This window comes from Aphelocoma coerulescens, chromosome 2, assembly GCF_041296385.1.
Source record: "Aphelocoma coerulescens isolate FSJ_1873_10779 chromosome 2, UR_Acoe_1.0, whole genome shotgun sequence".
Classification (NCBI taxonomy): Eukaryota; Metazoa; Chordata; class Aves; order Passeriformes; family Corvidae; genus Aphelocoma; species Aphelocoma coerulescens.
The window spans coordinates 77,034,616-77,055,029 of record NC_091015.1 but is presented as its reverse complement, the minus strand read 5'-3'; the positions used below and the strand labels follow the sequence as shown (position 1 = coordinate 77,055,029).

At 41.6% G+C, this 20,414-nt stretch overlaps 1 protein-coding gene across 6 annotated transcripts in view; it reads right to left on the bottom strand.

Annotated features, from left to right (window-relative positions):
• The window catches only part of LOC138106840 (orofacial cleft 1 candidate gene 1 protein homolog), a 130,754-nt gene that overhangs the window by 28,090 nt on the left and 82,250 nt on the right, over nt 1-20,414 (bottom strand). For 3 of the 6 annotated variants that reach the window (XM_069008131.1, XM_069008132.1, XM_069008133.1), the window contains exon 3: nt 17,998-18,198. In XM_069008131.1, coding sequence (XP_068864232.1) covers nt 17,998-18,198 — 201 coding nt within the window. Of the gene's footprint in view, nt 1-7,244; nt 7,351-7,446; nt 7,618-11,032; nt 11,243-17,997; nt 18,199-20,414 lie in introns of those variants that run through there. The other 3 variants (XM_069008136.1, XM_069008135.1, XM_069008134.1) reach the window with 3 other exon arrangements.

The following is a 20,414-nucleotide window of genomic DNA, read 5'->3' as shown; positions in this document are numbered from 1 at the left end:
CTGTAATCTGACATTTACCTGGGTCCCACTTGTACCTCATTCCCTATGCTGGGATTTCCACTGAAAGGATGAAAATTTTCCTCTGCTTTGAGGTTATAATTAAGCAAACATACAATAACTTCGTAAGTTATAGATCATGTCAGCTAAAAGGCTTCAATTTTATACCAGCTACTTTTGTCTCTATGTGGGAATAAAATTTATTCATTCAAAATGGCCAGACAGGTTGCCCCTGCACTCACTGAAATCAATGGCGAAACTCAGTCTGACTCTGCAGCTGCAGGACCTGAACCAAAATGAATTACAAGCTTCTTCCTTGGCCAGATATTCCCTTATGCCTTTACACAAACACACTTTCAGATTATTTTGCTGAGCCTGAAAACAAAACAAGGCTTCGAACAATTAAAAATATCCCTTCAGAGTCCCTCAGAAGCCTTAGGTGACCTTCTGGGTCAGAAGATGCCCTGTACAAAGTACATGTTTGGCCCCACTTGCTGAAACTCTCTCCTGAGGGCACCAGGCAAAGAAGTGCCTAATTCTGAGTATGTGCTTAGATTTCATTGAAATCAATACAATGGACAGTGGACAGGGCCACAAATGCTCCACAAAAAAAGGCTGCATTGTAGCTCCAGTTGCTCACTAATGAATGAAGGACTGAGCTTTAGCCCAGGCTTTGCTGATGCTGAGAGCCTGCTGACCTTTGCCACCACTCCTTGCTTTTGGTGCCCTTCTTGGGGTGCCAAGGCCATCGAAGTGATGCCAGGGGCTGTGATTCCAGCAGCTCTTGCTACTCCTAGAGCCAGCCCTGCCCAAACAGCCCCTGCACCATAGCCCGCAGCTGTTGCAAAGCTCTCTGCTCCATGGCACTATGCAATATTGAAAATAAAGGCCCTGCAAGACCACGCAGATAGGCTCAAGTCATGTATCTGGTCATCGTATGTCTCAGGAAACAACCCCACAGTCCCAATTCCAAAATCAGGGATGAGTTTGCAGGACAAGATAGTATGTGCGTGCGTTTCTTTCCTAGCTACTGGAACTGTGCATCCACTGAATGCAACAGGTAACTAGTTTCAAGCCCAATGGCATGGCATGTTCCTTGTTATGACTCAAAGAGAAACAGCAGAAAAGAACCATGAACGAAAAGCAACAAAAGCTTGAAAGGGCTCCTTTCCTCATGAGAAGCTGCCAGCAGAAGAGAACTAATCAAGACATAAACCGTGAATTCAACATTTTCATCCATGGTCAACATCTGTTCATTGTAGAAGAGCCAAAGATGCAGCAATAAGGACTTTCAAAGCCACAATAGTCCAGGAATCCAAACATTAATGGGAAGACTTGGAGTTCTGTCTTAAAAAATGCAACTGATGAAATAAGGACAGCAAAGGCAAATAGATGAACGAGTTCAGAGGAGACATTAATAACATTAGTGCCTAAACAGTGATTTTCTTGGAGTTTGAGAACTTCCTATTATTTGAGTTTTCCGGGAAATTTTTTTGTTTGTTGTGGTGGGGGACACTTTATTGGTTTGTTTTGTTTTTTTTAAATGAAGGTGTTAGACAATGCTTTTCTTTTTTTCTTTATAATACCAGACACACAACACATTCAACTCTGCATCAGCTGATGCTGACTGTGGCCTTACTTAACCTCACCAGCCTATTTTCTTTATCTGGATAACAGCTGAATCATTAGCATTAAACTAGCTTGCAGTCCTGAAAGAATACAGCAAAAACAGAGTACATGATCTTTTCAGCAATCAAAACACAACACAAAAGATATTTGAGATCCCACCAGGTATTTTATTTCATACGTGGTTGATGTGCTTTGCATTAATTAGGGATCGACTTCAGTTATTTTTAAGGACATTTGTAGCAAAATGGCAAAGCAAAACAATTACTTAGAAGTTCTTAAACTGGATATTTCACCTTTTTTTTTTCTAATTTTTCACCCAATTATGCTTTTTTCTTTCCACACGAGGAAAAACTAAGGATACTAGATTAAATACACAAGATATATTAATGACTTTTTGTAGTGAAAGTAATCTAATTTTAATGCAAAAATGGAGGAATTAGAGAGACGCACAAAAATACTCTTTTAGCACCACAACCCTATTAACAGGCTCCCATTGCCAGCTACAGGTCTGGGAGAGATCAAAACAACACACCTTTCCACTCTCCAGTGCTCAGGTACATTTTTCTCACAATGGTTGATATTTCATGCTGTATCAGCCACCAGAAATCACTTGGACCAGTGTTCAAAAAGGTTCTTGCAAATGTAGCCGTAAAATGTACACTTTTCACCACGGTGGCACGCAGAAGGAAAGAACCCTCCTGTTTGTAGCTGTGTGCCCAGGATCTCCCAAAAGTACACCTAAAGGCACAGGCACATTATCACTGGCCAAGGAGAGCAATGCTGGGCACAGCTGAGGTGTTGGAGATCGCTGGAGGAGAAATAGTGGGTTCATTGCGGGAGTAGCAAAGCCACAGTTTGTCATCGTGGGGGCTGCCCTCGCTCCTTCCTCACCTTCACCTGGGGCACCATTTATCACATGCTAAGAAGCAGTGCTGCGGGATCTCTGTGCTACAATATTGGCAGAAACCACTGAGTAAATGATAACCCTAACAACCCTGCCTGTAATTCCCTTTGGACCCTCTCATAAATACCAGGTAGCCAGCCTTGGTCTTTAAGAAATATTTCTTCTGGGGAAAATTGCACCTCCAGTGAAGAGAATCCATCAATCACCTAAATTCAGCAGGACTGACCTTTGGAGCCAAAAGCACTGTGCTTATCCTCCTTTAATCATCAATTTTGGGAGCAGGTCCTTCAGAGTAATCTCAGATCCATGCTATATTTTTCCTTTTTATTTTTTCTTTTTTTTAATTTATAAAGAAAGGAGCTTACTGCAATATGTCTTTATAAAGATCATTAAAACACTCAAAATTAAGCTCACATTAGATTCCTTCATGTGATAGGTTGTGATGCTCCTAGCCTTTTTCTGTGTGCCTGAAAAGATGGACAGATACATGTTTTTTCTATTGATAAACCTCAGTAGGCAGCTAAGCACCACTCAGCTGCTCACTCACTCTCCCTTTCAGTGGAATAGGGAAGAGAATCAGAAGATTAAAACTCAAAAACTCATGGGTTCAGATACAGACAGTTTAGATCCATAAAATTTGTTGCGTTTGGGTTGGAAGGGACCTTAAAGATCATCCAGTTCCAATCCCCCTGCCATGGGCAGGGACACCTTCCAGTAGACCAGGTTACTCAAAACCCCATCCAACCTGGGGCTTTGAACACCTCCAGGGATGGGGCATCCACAGCTTCTCTGGGCAACTGGTGCCTCACTCACCACCCTCCAGTAAAGAATTTCTCCCTAATATCTAATCTAAACCTAATCTCTTTCAACTTGAAGCTATTGCCTTTTGTCCTCTCACTACATGCTCTTGTAAAGTCTTTCTCCATCATTCTTGTAGGCTACCTTCAGGTACTGAAAGGTCATGATTAGGATACCCTGAAGCTTTCCCTTTTCCAGGCTGAACAATTCCAGTTGCCTTAGCCTTTCCTCATAGAAAAGGTGCTCCATCCCTCTGATCAGCTTGGTGGCCCTGCTCCAGACTTGTTCCAACAGGTCTGTGTTGTTCCTGTGCTCAGGGCTCCAGGGATGGGTGCACCACTCCTGGCGCGGTCTCACCAGAGCAGAATAGAGTGGTAGAATTAGTTCCTTCTCCCTGCTGGCCATGCTGCTTTTGATGCAGTGCAGGATATGGCTGTCTTTCTGGGCTGCCAGAATTAATTTTTTTAAAGGAAAAAAAAAGAAAAGGGAGGAGGAAGGGAACCACAAGTAAACAGTGATGCAAAAGAAAACAATTGCTCACCACCAACCGATTGATCTCCAGCCAGTCCCCAAACACCTTTCACCCATTCCCCTCATACTCAGTTTTATTGCTGGACATGACATCATATGTTACGGAATATCTCTTTGGTCAAATGGGGTCAGCTGTCCCAACTTCTTCCCCTTCCAACCTCTTGCATAGCCCCAGCCCACTCACTGATGGGGTGGTGTGAGAAATAAAAGATCTTGACACTCTGTAAGCGCTGTTCACCAATAGGTAAAACATCCCTCTGTTGTCAACACTGCTATCACACACACAAAACACAGCCCCACACAAGTTACTATGACAAAATTTAATCTCAGCCAAAACCAGTAATTCCTGTGGAAGCTGCAAATACCAAATTTTTGGTTTTGTGCCAGCATTCCAATATTCCCATTTCCCACCAAATGGAAAGCACCACACATGATCACGGACCATGTTGCTTCAGAGCCTGGCTTATGGATGATCATCTCCTGATGAAGTCCCAGGGCTCATATTTGAGAGTACTGAAATTTTAGTGATCATCACGTGACAGTCAGTACTGAGGGAGGAACAAAACCAGCCCCAGCCTGGACAAAAGGCTTTCCAGAATGGGATGACAAGCTCACAGTCCTTCTTGCCAGGCTTTTTTTTTTTTCCTTTTTTTGCAGAGCTGCCCACTGCAAGGCTTGGAGACAGCTCAGATTAAGATGGTAGCAGGCAGCAGGGTTGAGGGACCGAGAACAGTAAGAAAATCATTGTGCTCATGGTTGTGGTCAAGCCAAAAACTCTTTTTCCTCTGGCTTTCCACTTGTAAAACAGGCATAGTAATACTCCTTGTTACCTCCGTGATTCTACCAGCCATGGTGAACTTCTGCACACCCTTCTGGACCATGCAACATCACGGTACCAGGAACCTCAGCACTGCCACTGTCCTTAATTTTCCTTTCCCACCCACATCCCAGCTCTTAACCAGAAAAAATTTAAAAAAAAGATTCTTTTCTTGTCATTACAAAAGTTTTGTGCCTTGTAATTCTTAAATAACATGGCCTTCACATTACAGCAGAATATTAGCTAGAAATACTAAGCTGCACATGAAATCCTGAAAAAAAATAATATATGCTTTAGAGAAAAAAACAGTGAATGGTTTTGCTTGTGCAAAAACCGCACTGTGAAATTTAAGGACACATCATATGTAAAGGTAAATAAAAAAAAGCAGATAATACTTACTATCAGTCAACATTTGTGACAAGAGTCCCAACTTCTTTTTAAAATTGTTTCAGAGTTTCCTCCCTAATTTATTTTTGAGGCCAAGCCAAGTAGTTCATTTTGTGACTTTATTTTGATTTTATTTGCCATAGATTTTAGTACTTCCTTGTGAACTTACATTTTCTTTGTCTTGTTTCCACTACTACTACAAAGAAAAGCAAACCAATCAGAAGTTATTTTTATACACCCTGCAGTTTAGAGAATCAGCCTACAATGATTGGAACCTTGTTTTCCAAGAAAGTTTCACTGCAAATAGTGCAATCTGAACTAGGAAAAATTCAGTTTTGCTGTTTGTTACTGCACAGATCAAAATATCAAATATATATATGAAAGTGTAATGTTAACGGGTTTTCTCTCTGAATTAGGCAAGGATACACTGGAAAATACAAGAAAATGCATTTTGTAAAAGTTGCACTTGTTACATACATCACTTCAGATATCAATATTGTAGCTAATAGATCAGGAGAGTTTTCTTTCAGTCAAAGAGACAGAAATCATACTGTATGAGCAGTCCCAGAAGGAATACCTCTAGTTGTTCAAAACATATTTCACTTGCCTCTGGCAGGAGTTTCCAGATTAGTGTCATATACGTGTCAACATGAAACAACATAGGCTGCTTGTTCATACATTCCCATTAGTCCTCCCTATATCAGTCTGTATGCCAGCTGACACGGACTGTACATATGTATCAATATATTCAACCCCCTGAGTGCACTCCTCTGTCAGGTACTTGCTGATGAGACATGACCACCAATTACAAGTGAAGGGAAACTGAGGCAATGACTTCTATAACTGAGAAAGTGGCCCAAAACGGACAGGGTCTTAAGAGCACTGCTTGAATACCGCTAATTAGAAATGGTGTATAAAGACCTATTTTGACTAATAAGCAGAGTTGCAGCTTGGTTTTTAAGACCCAGTTAGCTGATAAGACCCAGAAGCATACAATCTGAAGTCTGTAGTGGTTTCCATTCGCTTTCAATCAATAATAGCCAGAAAATCATCCCTGGCACGTTTTGAACAGGGTATCTTCAGCCAGGAAAGTTAGGTGTGAAGTTTATTTTGTCCCACACAGGTGGGACTTTATTAAGTCCCACACAGGAAATTAGCAGTTGAAATTCTGACTCCAAGATTTGAATTCTTGGACCAAATCTCCCTTTGAAATAAATGCTAGTGATGTTTCATTTACTATATGTGACAAACAGCTACCTCATGACTTTGAACATGCAAAGAATAGTCAAACATGACTTCTTCTGAATTCTTGCATTTTAGGATAGATGGCATGTCCAATAGGCCCAAAGCTGTTTTCTAACCAATGGAGAAGCTGTAAAACTGATATACCCCCTGCATGGCTTCCTCTGATAGAGCAGAAAAATCAGCAGCAATCCCATGACACGTTCTCCTTGGTGATGCAGCAGCTTAATAAGTTCCTGCCCTCTGCCCCCGTCTTCTCTCCAGCCATTCATTCCTGTCCCTGGAAAGCAGCTCACTGAAGTCTCACTGGGCTGATCTTACTGTAATTCTATGCCAGGTTAAAAATACCTGTCCTAAAAACACCTTCCTTTTTTATCATTTACCTTGAACCATTTCACTGGTCCTGCACATAGCTGTACCACTGCAGCCAGGGCACAACAAACTCCATCAAGAAAAAAGATTATCCTTAAGCAAGCTTTCCCATCAGAGAAAACATATGCTAAAACTAGACCCCCATCACGACATTAAAGTTTACTGACAACCCCATAAACTATGAATCTGAAAATATTTATATTCCTCCACCAGGAGAACAAAGTGAAAAACTGCACTGATTGATATGGTGAGACCTAGAATAGACTCTACCCCCAATTCCATATTGCAATAGTTATAGCTAATTAAAACAAAAAACAAAACAAACAAACAAAAAAAAACAACAACAACAAAAAACACAAAAACAACCAAAAAAGGCAAAAGAAAAAAAAAACCCAAACAAACCAAAAAAACCCCAAACAACCAAAAAAAAAAAAAAAGATCAAACAAAACCTTCCGTGAGGTAGCATCCAGCTTCGAGGACTTAGAATCAGGAAGGAGTTTTACTACCATGTGCAGCAATCCAGCGCACATCCAGAGAGGATGCCCACACATTGCATGTCTTCTCACCTGTCCACTGCCTTGGAGAAGAGCAGCGCAGCTTTGCTTCCTTCTCACCCATTTGGGTACAACTTGATTCCCCACACCTAGTTCTCCAGTTTTGGATTGGTGCAGTCTAGAAGCAAAAAGCAGTGAATTTGCCTTTCTGTACAGGGTGATCAAAAGGCTTAGAGATCAGTGAGGTTTTTTGAGGTTTTAGTGGCATACCAACCTTTTTGATAACGTGTCTTGGAAGAGCCAGTTTCACTTGACTAATGGGTAAGTTGAGCCAGAATAAGCTGCTTTCTGAGCATCACTTGCTATGTTAGGAGAATAAGTGAGGTTTGGATTTCTTGGCTTTCGTTAGCTTGGGTCACACCCAATCTGAAAATAGATTTTAATACTGTATTTTTCATTACTTCAGAAAAGGGTTCAAACAGCAACATTACAAAGCATGCCATTTACTCACTTAAGACACTACAGTCTATAGGCCCTACAGTCTATAGGTATTGATTGCCTAGTTAGGAGTTAGTTTGGACAATTACTAGAATTTAAAAACATCCTACATATTAAGTGGAAGACATTAAATAAGGAGAAAATAATTTATAGGTCTCAATCCTGAAAAATATTTACGCATACACTTCCTATTCACATGAATTAGTTTATTGAATGCAGCAGACTAAAGTATAAGCTCACTCCCAGCTGAGAACATTTGTAGTAAGAGAATGTGTGCAAATTTCTACAGAACTAAAAAGACATTATTACACTTCTTTTTTTCTGATCCTTCACCCTTCCTTCCTCCCTCCCTTCCTCATATACAAAGTAAAAGACTTAAGGAACTCATTCTAAGACCTTTTCAGTGGTTTCAGGTTAGTATAATTTCACTGATTTGAGAGAACTATTCCTCATTTGGTGAAGATGGAAATAGTTTCAGGTACTTACTGCTGATTGGTCACACTCTAAAAACTAAAACCATTAGCGTGGAAAAAAGGTAGCTCAAATACTAAGCTCTTTTCCAGCTGAAATTTCAACATGTTTTTTTCATACCCTTAAACACAGAGGGTTTTGTCACGCAAATGTTAAAAGCAGATATAATACAGAGTTTGAAAGGGCGCTGCTGCAGTATGAGATTGTATACACTTCCCTGTCACCCTAATTCATTCCTATTCACTTGTTGGCTGGGGTTTAGCTCTTTAACAGAATCTGTATGTGGCTCTTTGACTCAGAGTGGGTGGATTAAGTCTTCTCCATTTTTGACTCATGAATCACAAATGAATGGCATTTCAGTTTGAAGTTATCAATATCACCATAGGTTAAGAGTTTAAGCCTTTGGATAAGTTACTTGTTAAACTTTACACTTGGATCAAGGTAATCTTTAAGGTGAAAAAGCAAGGGGTCTGCACTCTTCTTCCTTAAGATTCATAAAGAATGCCTAAAAAAATTCCTTTTCTTTTTTCCATTGTTTTCTCTTCCCCTTCTTCTTCCCCCCACCTTTTAAATATCTGCATTAAGAATGTAAAATCTTGTCTTCCAAGAGATTTTGTAGATGCTTCCAGAGCAGTGGAGAGCTGGATTGGGAAATATCTTCATCTGTTGAATGAGAGAAGCTGATGGATCTCTCACATGCATTCTTGCAACTGGTTATTGGATGTTCAATTATAAAAGACCAAAGAAAACAAAACAAAGATGATCACAGGAATTTATGCTGCAGTGAGATGTCTGTGGGCAAGCCACTCCTCACGCAAAATCCAGCAGGACTCTGTGAGATCCCAAAGGTCCCCTGCAATAACATGACTGCAGAACTATAGGCTGATTTTAACAGGGAGCCCATCCTCCAGCTGCCTGGCCACATGCAATTCCTTCAGCCACTTAATTGCACCAGATGAACGGATTGTCAATGTCACCTTATATGAATAATAAGGTGTCGTGGTTTAATCCCAGCCAGCAGCCAAGTCCCACACAGCCATTCACTCATTCCCCCACTGGTGGGATCAGGGAGAGAATTGGCAGAGTCAAAGCCAGAAAAATCTAGCTTTGATAGGATTGATATAAAGACAGTTTCATAGGGAAAGCAAAAGTCTAGCACACAAACAAAGCAAAATAAGGAATTTGTTCACTGCATCCCATGGGCAGGCAGGTGTTCAACCATCTCCAGGAGAGCAGGGCCCCATCACATGTAATGGCTACTTGGGAAGACAAACACCATCACTCCAAAAATCCCCCCCTTCCTCTTTCTTGTCCCCAACTTTACATGCTGACCATGATGCCACATGGTCTGGAATATCCCTTTGGTCGCTTGGGGTCCCCTGTCCCCAATTTCCCATTCATCCCCGGTCTCTTCAACAGTGTGGTAGTTCAAAAAGCAGAAAAGGCCTTGGCTCTGTGCAAGCCCTGCTCAGAAGTAGCAAAAACATCTCTGTATTATCAACCCTGTATTCAGCACAAATCCAAAACAGCCCCATACCAGACACCATGAAGAATATTAACTTTACCCAAAACAAAACCATCGCATAAGGAAAACTGGACATTAAAGGTCTAATCTTGAGGGCTTCCTTCTTTCCCTTGTTCTAAACCATGGAAACTTACCTGATAGAACAATAAATATCATATTAGTACTGGCCCTCAGCAGCATACTATAACTTCCTAGCACTTTATTCTGCCCTAAATACATTTTTTCATGCCAATAAAGTAGACTTATCTATGGTATTTGGATAGAGATTCTGAAGTCCATACTTTTGCATGAAAGGAAAGTATTTTCTTTTACATGCAAATAAAGTATTTAAGGTAGTGGTTTTATGAAGCAAACAATGACTTCACTCTATTGACTCCTTTTTTCCATCAAATATTTACAACAATAGAACAGAAAAGCAACAGGATAGGTCAGAACCAAGAGTCTTCTTGGTCATCCCATCAGCAAAAACAATAGACATAATATTTTTCAAAAGAGTTGCTGTGTCCTCTTACAAGAGTTATAACCACTTCGTAGTCTTTAATAATGAGTTCAAAGATGTGTTCACCTTAATAAAAAGATGGATCTGGATTCACTATCCCATAGATCCCACAACAAAGCACATGCAGATATTTAGTGTGTCAAAGGTAGTAACTTTCTGTTTTTCCTGCCCTCCCTCCCCCATGGAGAAAAATCACAGGTAGGAGGCAAGTTTCAGGAACCAAGATATTCTACTTGAACCAAAAAACTTAGATCCAGTCCTTGGCTTTGATTCGGGTTCACTATGTAATCTTGGACACGTCTCCAAGCTTAACTGCTAAGATTGATGGACAGGATGGACACATAAGTTGGGAAAGCTATCCAGACAGGGGGACCTCTTTCAAACCCCCAGAGTCTTTCATGCCTGAATCAGAGACTAGATTTTGGAATAGCCACTGGGAATGCATCCTTGCAGCAAAGCTATTGCCTGGAGGGGAACCTACTGTGACAGTGCAGGAAAAGATGCAGGAAAGAAAAGGAAAGCTCTGCCCCAGCACAATCAGCCTGGCACAGGAGCTGAGTTGTTCCACATACTCAGCCATGGCTGCACCTGAGCAGCTACTGGGGTCATTGGTTTCCTGTGATGGGGGAAACGCATTTTTAAAAACTGAATTTGGGGTGAGAAGGAAAGTAACCTAAAGAGTTTCAGCAAGGTAAAATCCTCGCTTCAGTTACAATGAAGAACAAGCCTGTCTGGCATCCTTCAAAAAAAAATATCAACCTATAAGCTGTCATCTGGATGCAAGCTGACCAGGAACACACAATCTCCCTTCTCCTGAAACATGCAAGGCAATTACATGAGTCTTGATGTGAAGCTTACACTTCATACCTTATTCATCAACTAGGAAACAGCTTCCTTTGGCACACAGGCAACAGGAACAAGCTGGTTTCATATCAGGGTGTCAAAGAATTTGCTTTAGGTTGGACCATGAATGTTCATCCTTGATGCTGACAAGATGCCTTGAGAGCAGCTTCTTTCACACCATCTGCCAATGGTGCTACTGAATATACTGAATACTTTCCAGCACTGAGCCCAGGGGCACAGTTTGCATCTCAACATGGCAAAGTGAGGAAATCCTACTGCAGTGTCCTAGACCAAAAGCACTACAGGTGCAGAAAGTTACTAAACACAAGCAGCTGCTTCATATAAAATAATAACCCTTGAAAGGGGCAAGGAGGAAATTGAGAAACCATGTGTGGGTGTGAAACATTTTGCATGATCATGGATATAGAAGAAGGAGGCCACACGAAACCAAATCAGATAGGGCTTCATATCAGCAGTAAATTTGTCTGTTCTTACATGAAACATTTTTAGGGTATAGGAGGAAAAACAGTGGATGTTAACAGGGATTTTGCACCAGGACTTCAGCCTCCATAGGCTGTTACCCACAATTTTTTAGTAGAGTTACACCATCATACACCCAGAGAGGATAACTCTCTGACTTCTGGGGAAAACTTTGATTTTTTTAAATACAGTTTCTCCCAGCAATTGTTACACTCAAGAAGTGAGTGTACTTCAAATCCTGAACATTGGAGGCTGCTGGTAGTGATAGTCCCACATTCAAAATCATAACACTGTGTTGAGTTCATTTCAAAGAATCTCCTGGTTTGGAAGGGATCTTAAAGATCATCCAGTTCCAAGCCCCCTACCATGGGCAGGGACACCTTCCACTAGACCAGGTTTCTCAAAGCCCCATCCAACCTGGCCTTGAACACTTCCAGGGGTGGGGCATCCACAGCTTCTCTGGGCAGTTCTCAGTGCCTCACCTCAATGTCAGTAAAGAATTTCTTTCCAATATCTAACTTAAACCCACCCTCTTTCAGTTTAAAGCCATTATCTCTTGTCCTATCACTACAACCCTTTGTAAAAAATACCTTCCAGATCTCTTGTGGGCCTCCTTGAGAAACTGGAAGGTTACTCTAAGGTTTACCTAGAACCTACTCTTTTTCCAAGCTGAACAACTTCAACTCTCTCAGCCTGACTTCATAGGAGAGGTTGTCCAGCCCTCTGATCATCTTTGCAGTCCTCATCTGGACTCGCTCCAACAGGTCCCTTCTTATATTGGGAGGTCCAGAACTGGACACAGTAACCAGATTGGGTGTCATGAAAGCAGAACAGAGGGGCAGAATCACCTCCCTTGACCTCATCACACTTCTTTTGATGCAGCCCAGGACACTGTTGGTCTTCTGGACTGCAAAAACACATTGTCAGGTCATGTAGAGCTTCTTGCCAACAACATCTTCAAGTCCTTCTCCTCAGGGCTGCTCTCAATCCATTCTCCACCCAGCTAATATTTGTGCTTGGAATTGTCCCCACCCAGGTTCAGGACCTTGTACTCAGCCTTGAGTTTCACAAGGTTCACACAGTCCCATCTCTCAAGATTCTCAAGTCAAAGTCCCTCTGGATGGCATCCCTTCCTTCCAGTGCGTCACCTGCACTACACAGTTTTGTGTCACTGGCAAACTTGCTGAGGCTGTCCTCAATCCCACCGCCCAATTGCCAACAAAGATGTTTAACAATCGCCAACAAAGATGGCCCCAACACCAGCCCCTGAGTAACACCTCTTACCACTTGCAGATGTTGTGGAATTAAATGCTTTGCTCCTACATGTTCCTGTTCCTATGTAACAATATTTCAACTCAGAGACTAACAACACAGTGTGATGTATGCTTACACAGTTATATTTGAATATTTTTATATATAAAAGTTAACTAAAGCCAAAGTGAAAATGGCTGATAAAGATCTTTCTTTTTCTTTTGTATTGCTGCCATTAATATTGTAAGTTGTTTCTTAAATACTAGCCAAAAAATTTGGACTCGTTTGGGATCTAGTCAAACCTGCACTCCTGGCTTTCCAGTAAAAATTGTCACACATTAAGAGACTGACATCTTCTCAGATCCTCCTGCCACCTCTTGTCCATCATTATCCCAGATTAATGCCTGTACCCTCTTTGTTCGGCAACAGCCTTTGCTGACAGTTCTGCAAAAAGTTATTTTGCTCACTGCATGTTGAGAAACACATGCCAACACACATCCTTCTCATTTCAGTTACCACAGAGGAGTCACACCATGCCATTTTCTCTGGGTCGTTTGTGCAATGTCAGGTAAGGCAGGATGTGACTCAGCCTTGCTGAGTGAGAGAGCCAGATGTGACTGGGTTCAGATGTAGGACTCTCAAATCTTCTGGTTTCAGTTTACTTTGGGAATTCTTGGGACTGGCAGAAAAAGGAAAGTGAATCAAGACAAATTTAATGATAGATGCTCTAAACTTTGGTCTCCTACAAAGCCTCCGTGTATCCCTTCCTCAGAAGGAATTGATCCCATAGTCCTCTGAGGGGGAAATGAGAATAGGGAAATCTATTTCCATCTGTTTCTATTCCCTTCCTTTCCCATCTCCACGGAAAAAATCTCCCTTTCCTCCAGCTCTAGGCTGTTTAACATTAGAAAGCAATTGTTCTGTCAGCAGCACCTAGAACAACTCTTCCCAGACGGAGGATCACATCTCCTCTTTCCCTTCTAATGATGGTGGCTTGGAAACCGTCTTCTCATGAACCAGACCTTGGCTTCTACCTTTGCTTTGTGACAAACCTTCATTATACTTTGCCTAAGGATGTCCTGTGCTCTAAAAGATGGTTTGAGGCCATCTTTCACAAAAGCCAGAGAAGCTTGCCTAGCATTCCTAATTTCAGAGATACACACAAGCCTACACTAAAGTTCTGATCAAGGCCATGGAAGGAAGAATCTCTTGTACATTTGTAAGTTTAATATAAAACCGTAAGAGGCACCTGTTCACATCTCTCTAGCCTAGAAAGTCACTTTTTCTTAATAGCTGAATGATGCCACAGCCTCTCTTACACAGTGTGGTGAAGGTGAATGAATTTCATAGCACTAAATTTCACAGAATTGAACTGAATCTAGCATGACTTGCATATGGATGCCAGATACAGCCACATTTTAATCCCCTGCTATTTGTGGAAACAAAGAGCCTATGCCTTGATCAATTCCACTAATCCAAACTAATCTTTGCATGGAATACTTGGCATTAAGAGACAATATTTATACCCAAAATAAGCAAAGTGATAAATTTCTATCCCATACATTGTTTTACCTCACTGGGTCCCTCCACTACGTTTGCTTAGACTGACATGACTCACAAATGGCCCTGCAGATACAGTTCTCCCATACAGACCTACATGCACAGGTGGACCCCACAGAAGGTGCAGCAGATCCAAATAAGGAACAGAATGATCAGAGAGGAGAGAAATATTGGAAGAGTCAGAAGCATAAAATAACCTTTTAGGAGAGCTCCCACAATTTTGCCAGGTAAACATGTCTGATATGAGCACTTCATGTACAGATAGATGACACATTTGTGTGTGGGCAGAGGATGAAATTGGGTGTGGACTGCATGCCTCTGCAATAGGTACAGTGATAGGTCTAACTCAGCACCAGAGGCACTGAGTCATCTGTTCAGAGCTTAAGAGCTCCTCATCATTCCCTTTATCACATGGAAAAGTTCTGGCTGGATTGCCTGAAAATTTATCCTCACTGGCTCGGGCCCAATCTGAGAGAAAGGCCAACTGCACTGCAGGATTTAGACACACTTGGAAACCCTCCCCAAAGTCCACTGATTCATGTACAAAGGGATTGTATACCCCCACAGTAATATCGAGCACTCAGAACAGTTATTTTGCTTCTTTCATCCTCCTATAGAATGAGCACAGGTGAAAATAAACAGGCCTGTAAGTATCTTAAGTGACACTTGAAGGATTGAACTCAGAGGCAATTGAAAAATCCAAGCATCTAACCAGTGTATGGATGTGTGTAGAGAAAAAGCAATATCTAATTTTGGGCAATGATCACTATGAACACCACAGATGCTGACAGTGAGTGAACATCTCTATATTCTGAAATCATGCCCAGCATCAGTTTCACATTTTCTTTTGCCTACCTTTTCAACACAAATTGGTAAATTATCTACCTGCCAACAAACCCAATGGCATGATGGCAGAGAGGTACTCCCTTATTCTCAAAAACACAGCTACAGCCAACCTTAACAGCCTGGGCCAAAGAAAACCTCAGAAAATCTTATAAAGACATGACAATATCACAGAATAACACCACAAACAAGCTGCTTGTGGCTTAACTTCTTGTACCACCTCATAAGACCATGGCATAAATCTGGTATATATAAATATTCCTGCTGTAGGCAGGAAGAAAAAATATATTGCATAATTTCCAGATGCAGGTCTTGACCGCTTCATACATGCTGTCAAGTGAGAAGCATTATAGGAGAGAAATTATATGTAGCAGAGGAATTATATTATCCACACCACTAACAAGAGAGTGGGAAAAAGGTGGTGCTTGTTAGAATAGGTATTGTTCCCAATTCCCCCCCAGCAGACAAAACATACACATGCAGAGCATGGCAAGAGCAGATTGCAGGGGATGAGCAACCAGAGGAGTGGCTAATTAGCCCCCCTAGTAGAGGAACAACTGATTGAATGTGCCACGTTCAGTGCTCTAGGCTGGAGGTCAAGCCCGTCTTTATGTCCAGTCCTCCTGCTTTTGCTGTCACTCTGGCAGTGGCATCTGCATCAGTAAAACCTTTCAGATCAGATCTGCTAGATAATGTTGATATCTAACTCCTCTCTTAACATCTGGCTTTGTAGCAATCTTAATTGGCAATCAAGTTCTCAGAGAATGGTTTGTCTGTTGAAGAGAGCAAAGTTTCTCTTACAGCTTAGAGAGTTTATCCCCTTCCTGCCTAATGAAGGATTTCTTTTTCTTTTCACTGAAACAGCTGGAGACCACCTCCATGGGAGACTGGGAAGTGAACTGGATGAACTCTGAATCTAACATAATCACAGTTTCTGTTCTCTCAAAAAAGCGTGATCAAATGATTAATGATGAGAGTGAACCATAACTGAGACATAGGCTGATCCCAGAAAATGAGTCAAACCCGAAAGTTCACCAGCACAGATTTTCATATGGATACCAAAGATCAATTTGGTCAGAAGGTTCCTAAAACAGAAGTCAAGGTGAATGACTAAAATCTGGGTAGACAAGATCCTGCAGCTGCCATCAGATAAAATCAGTTAAAAATGCAGTTTGTTGCGGAAGTCAGCCAGCTCCCTACATGTCCCAACAACGGTACCCCCAAAAATGCAAACCCCAGCTGCATGTAAATAGACAGTTCAGTTCTCCACATACACCCTGGCTGCCTCTCATTAGCATGAAGCCTACATGTATTGTCATGGTTTGTAGAGGTCTGACAACAGAAGCCCAAGAAATGTTATCTCAAGGATTCCTTGTACCCCCCAGGCGCTCTCTGTGCCCTCCTCTGTCTTTGTGCAGCAGTTGGACCATGAGCTGACTGCAAAGGGAGCCTTTTGTTCTGTTTGCAGAAAATGTGTGAGTGACGACAGCAGCAGGAATAATAAATACAAATGGTATTACGCACACATGCAAACATCCCTGCGGAAAATTCAGCCATAGGGTGAATACCAAAATTTTACTTGTCACTTAGCTATTTATAAAGTCAAAGAGACTTAGAAATAGCAAAAAATACTTATCCTTGCCAAAAACATCTCCCAGAGTGGACAGCCCCAGGGGCTGAGGTCTGAACTCTGCTCCAAACAGCAGTAGTACCTCCCCAGCGGGGAATTCCCAAAACGGGAATGATACCCCAGAGCTGACACAAAGCCAGGAGATTTGGCTCCCATGCCAGACTTCCTCCAGCTGTCAAGACAAGTGTGTCATGGTTAAAAAACCTGCTGCGCTCTGGCTATTTCCTGCTGAAGCTGTGGCAGGCTGGGCAGAGAGAAGAGGAGCTCAAGGGCTCTGTTGAGCATCCCTGGCCCAAGATCAGAAACATGCACCCAGCCCCATCCTCTCCAGTGGCATCCAGAACTGCATGGCACTGCAGACAAGGTCTTTTATCAGTCCCTATAAGCCTTCTACCACCCTTTCTGTAGTAATGCTTATATGGCATTACTCAAGGGTTCATCTGTTGCTCTGCTGGATGCATTCCTCCTTGCCACCACTCTCCTCAGAGCCATACCTATGAATTACCTTTTGTTTCCAAGGTAAACATCCTTTTGGGGTCAGCACCCTGCTGGGGATTATAAGCGTGCAAACTGAAGCTGTAAAGAAGTCCATGCATCACTGAGGTTATATCTTCAAGGGACCGGATAAGCCCTCAGGAGAGGTGATTTTTTCTGCTAATATAAGAGTGGGCAGAGAGAGATCTGCAAGCTGTCCCAGGCCAGTAGAGACTCAGGCTTTAAGAGCCCCACATGGTTAAACAATGCCTCATGGCTGATCCCTACCTTGCCTATCAACACTCACCCCTGCTTTACATCCACGCCATTGCTAGAACACAACTGAAGACCACAAAAAGGGGTAGAAGTGAACAACGTTACTCTAGAACACACCACAGCTCACTCTGCTCCTGTGCAAAACAGAAAATCTTGAGGCAGTGGATATTTTATGACTTCTCAAAATAAAACCTAAACAGAATTCAAGTCTTTTTTCACACCACCTGCGAAAGAAGAGTTAATTGGAGGAGCGCAAGCCAAACACTAGCAGGCTCTTAAAAACCTGCCTTGGGTTCTTTTGCACCCAAGTCTACTCAAAAGAGTCCATGTAAATATATGCATAGGAAGCAATACTTAGATGCACATTTCCACACATGTATAAATATTCAGTAGAGTGCTTCTCTACTGTGGCACGCTTTTAAATACAGCATCACTTTAAAATCCCTCATGAGCTGAGACACAAACCCAGCCTTACCTTTCTACTTCCCAGCTTCTCTTCACCTTTTGAAACCGAATCCTCCTTGCTGTCTCTATGGTGACAGTGACGTCCACATCCCCCAATGAGATGGCTGCTGGCACACACATCAGGTGCCAGAGCAAATCCGTCAGCAATAGAATCCTCCAGCTCCTCCATGGGACACGATGCTCTTCTCCAGAACTCAGTCGGACGAACAACCTGGTAAAGAAAACGCTGTTAAACAATCATCCTATGTCTAAAAGAGTGGGAAAGGGGGTCTAAATGAGGAGTATAAAACCCTTTTTTATTTTTCTCTTTGATAATAATTACTGCTACTTGGGAAATAAATGTGATAGCACTGCTATCAAAGAGTGTATCTGGATAACCTACACAGAATGAACTCATTAAAGGTAATTGCTCCCAGAGGGTTTGACAGTGAGAAGATACTTGAATCATGAAGTAGAAGTAGCTGATAAGCAGCATGATGAAAACCTCCTGCAATGTCCATCCACCTGGCACATGGAACCACCAGTGGCAGAGGGATGTTTCTTGGCACATGGTTAGTGGAAAGAGGAGCAAGAGGGGAGTTTTTTATCGAGTGCTAATACAGGAGCAGCAGGTGGAACCTGCAAAGGTGTGACTTTCAGGCAGCCACAGAAGGTGGCTCCAGTGACTTTCTCTCCTCAGGAAAGACAGTGAGTCACTGGGGTTACAAAACACCAGCTATTATATATGGCCCTTGTTATATTTCATGGTGTTCAACAACCTAGTTGTTGAAACACAACCACATTGTAACATGCTGTCCTGTAGCATCCCAAAGGCACAGCAAAGGATGTTCAGTCCCCACTAGCTCTTTCCTTCTGACTACCCAGATGGGGGAAGATGTGCCGGGGAAACAGTTTTGGCTTTCAGCCACAGTCCACTGCCAGCCCCAGCTGGTACTGCACACCCTGCAGATGTTCTAGATTGTCTTTATATTTCACTGACCTTTTGTAAGTTTGCAGCTGAAGGTGTCTGTCACTGGTCTGTGTCACTGCAACCTCCTCCCCAATGCAGGGGAGGAGATAACAGTGTTTGTGGAAACAGGCCTTGCCCTGAGGATTTTAACTGTGCAAGATACTCTGCTGCAATCAGCTGACTTAAAATTCTTCTCTGATAAAGCCATCCACTCAAAATTTACGGGTTCTATTCGATCCAGATAAATATTTGGAAAATTAAATACAGACACAGATTAGTTTCATATTTCCCTAAGTTTTCATGTCCTTTTTCACTAATCAGACAAAAAAAGAGATAGTCCATCATCTTAAAGATGAAGATTGCAATGGCCAAGCACACATTAGGTACAATCCAGAAAAGCAATGATAATAATAATTTTTAAAAGCAATAAATAGCAATAATATATGACTAAAACTTTCATTGATGTAATTCATATTAAAGATTCAGTCCCAGATAACACATATAACTCATCAAAAGATGGCCAACTCTTTTCCTAAAACAGGTGAAAAATTTCATCTCTACAATCATAAAGCAACGCTTATCTAGACTTCAGACATCCAAGGAATATAGATCTCATAACACCAATAATGCACGTGCCTAAGCATCATGTATTTCATACTGCAACTATTTACACCTTTGAAAGTATTTTTTTATTCTGTGGCCATATCTGACAGGGTGACTTTTAGCATTTTTTTGTCTCTCATCTTGTTTCTGGCCTTTTGCTGTTTTCATGCTTTTAAAGCTTCTAATGGCAACAGTTTAACACACTTCTAACTGGAAATGTACAATAATAATTAAAATAGGGTGGGTTTTTAATATAAAAAGGCTATAATTACGCCTTTTGCTTTGTTTGACAAAACTATGATTTCTACTAAAACACATGACCAGCCCTGGGGTGGTCTATTCACAGCAAACAATGTATTGTCCTGGGCACACAAGACAGACAAGATGTTGTTTAATTGAGCCTCAAACTTCATTTACTTAACTTTTATGGAAACTACCAGCAATAACTTGTAGAGTGTACACCATTATTTCTTCTTTCATCAGCTCAACATCATCAAAGGTTGCCATTATCAGCTGCTTCTTTCTCATGCACTCGATTATGTTCATCACTGGGACACTACAGTTCTCCTTGTATGAGGGTTAAAAAAAAAGAGGGAAGAGGTTGTTTCCTCATTACACCAGATATACAGAAATATACAAAATCTATTGCCAAGTTCTCCAAGAGATTTCTTTCCTGATGTCCACTCTTAGTTCTTAAGCCAGAGAAAGCTTAGTTGCTCTGTTTCTTGGAGCCTGAACCCAGATAAATCATCAAAAGATGACCAACTCCTTACATAACACACATTAAAAATCCCATCTCTACAATCACAAAGCAGTCCTTCATCGTTTCTGGATAGCTTTGATATCAGACATAATATTATGAAGCTAATGAATGT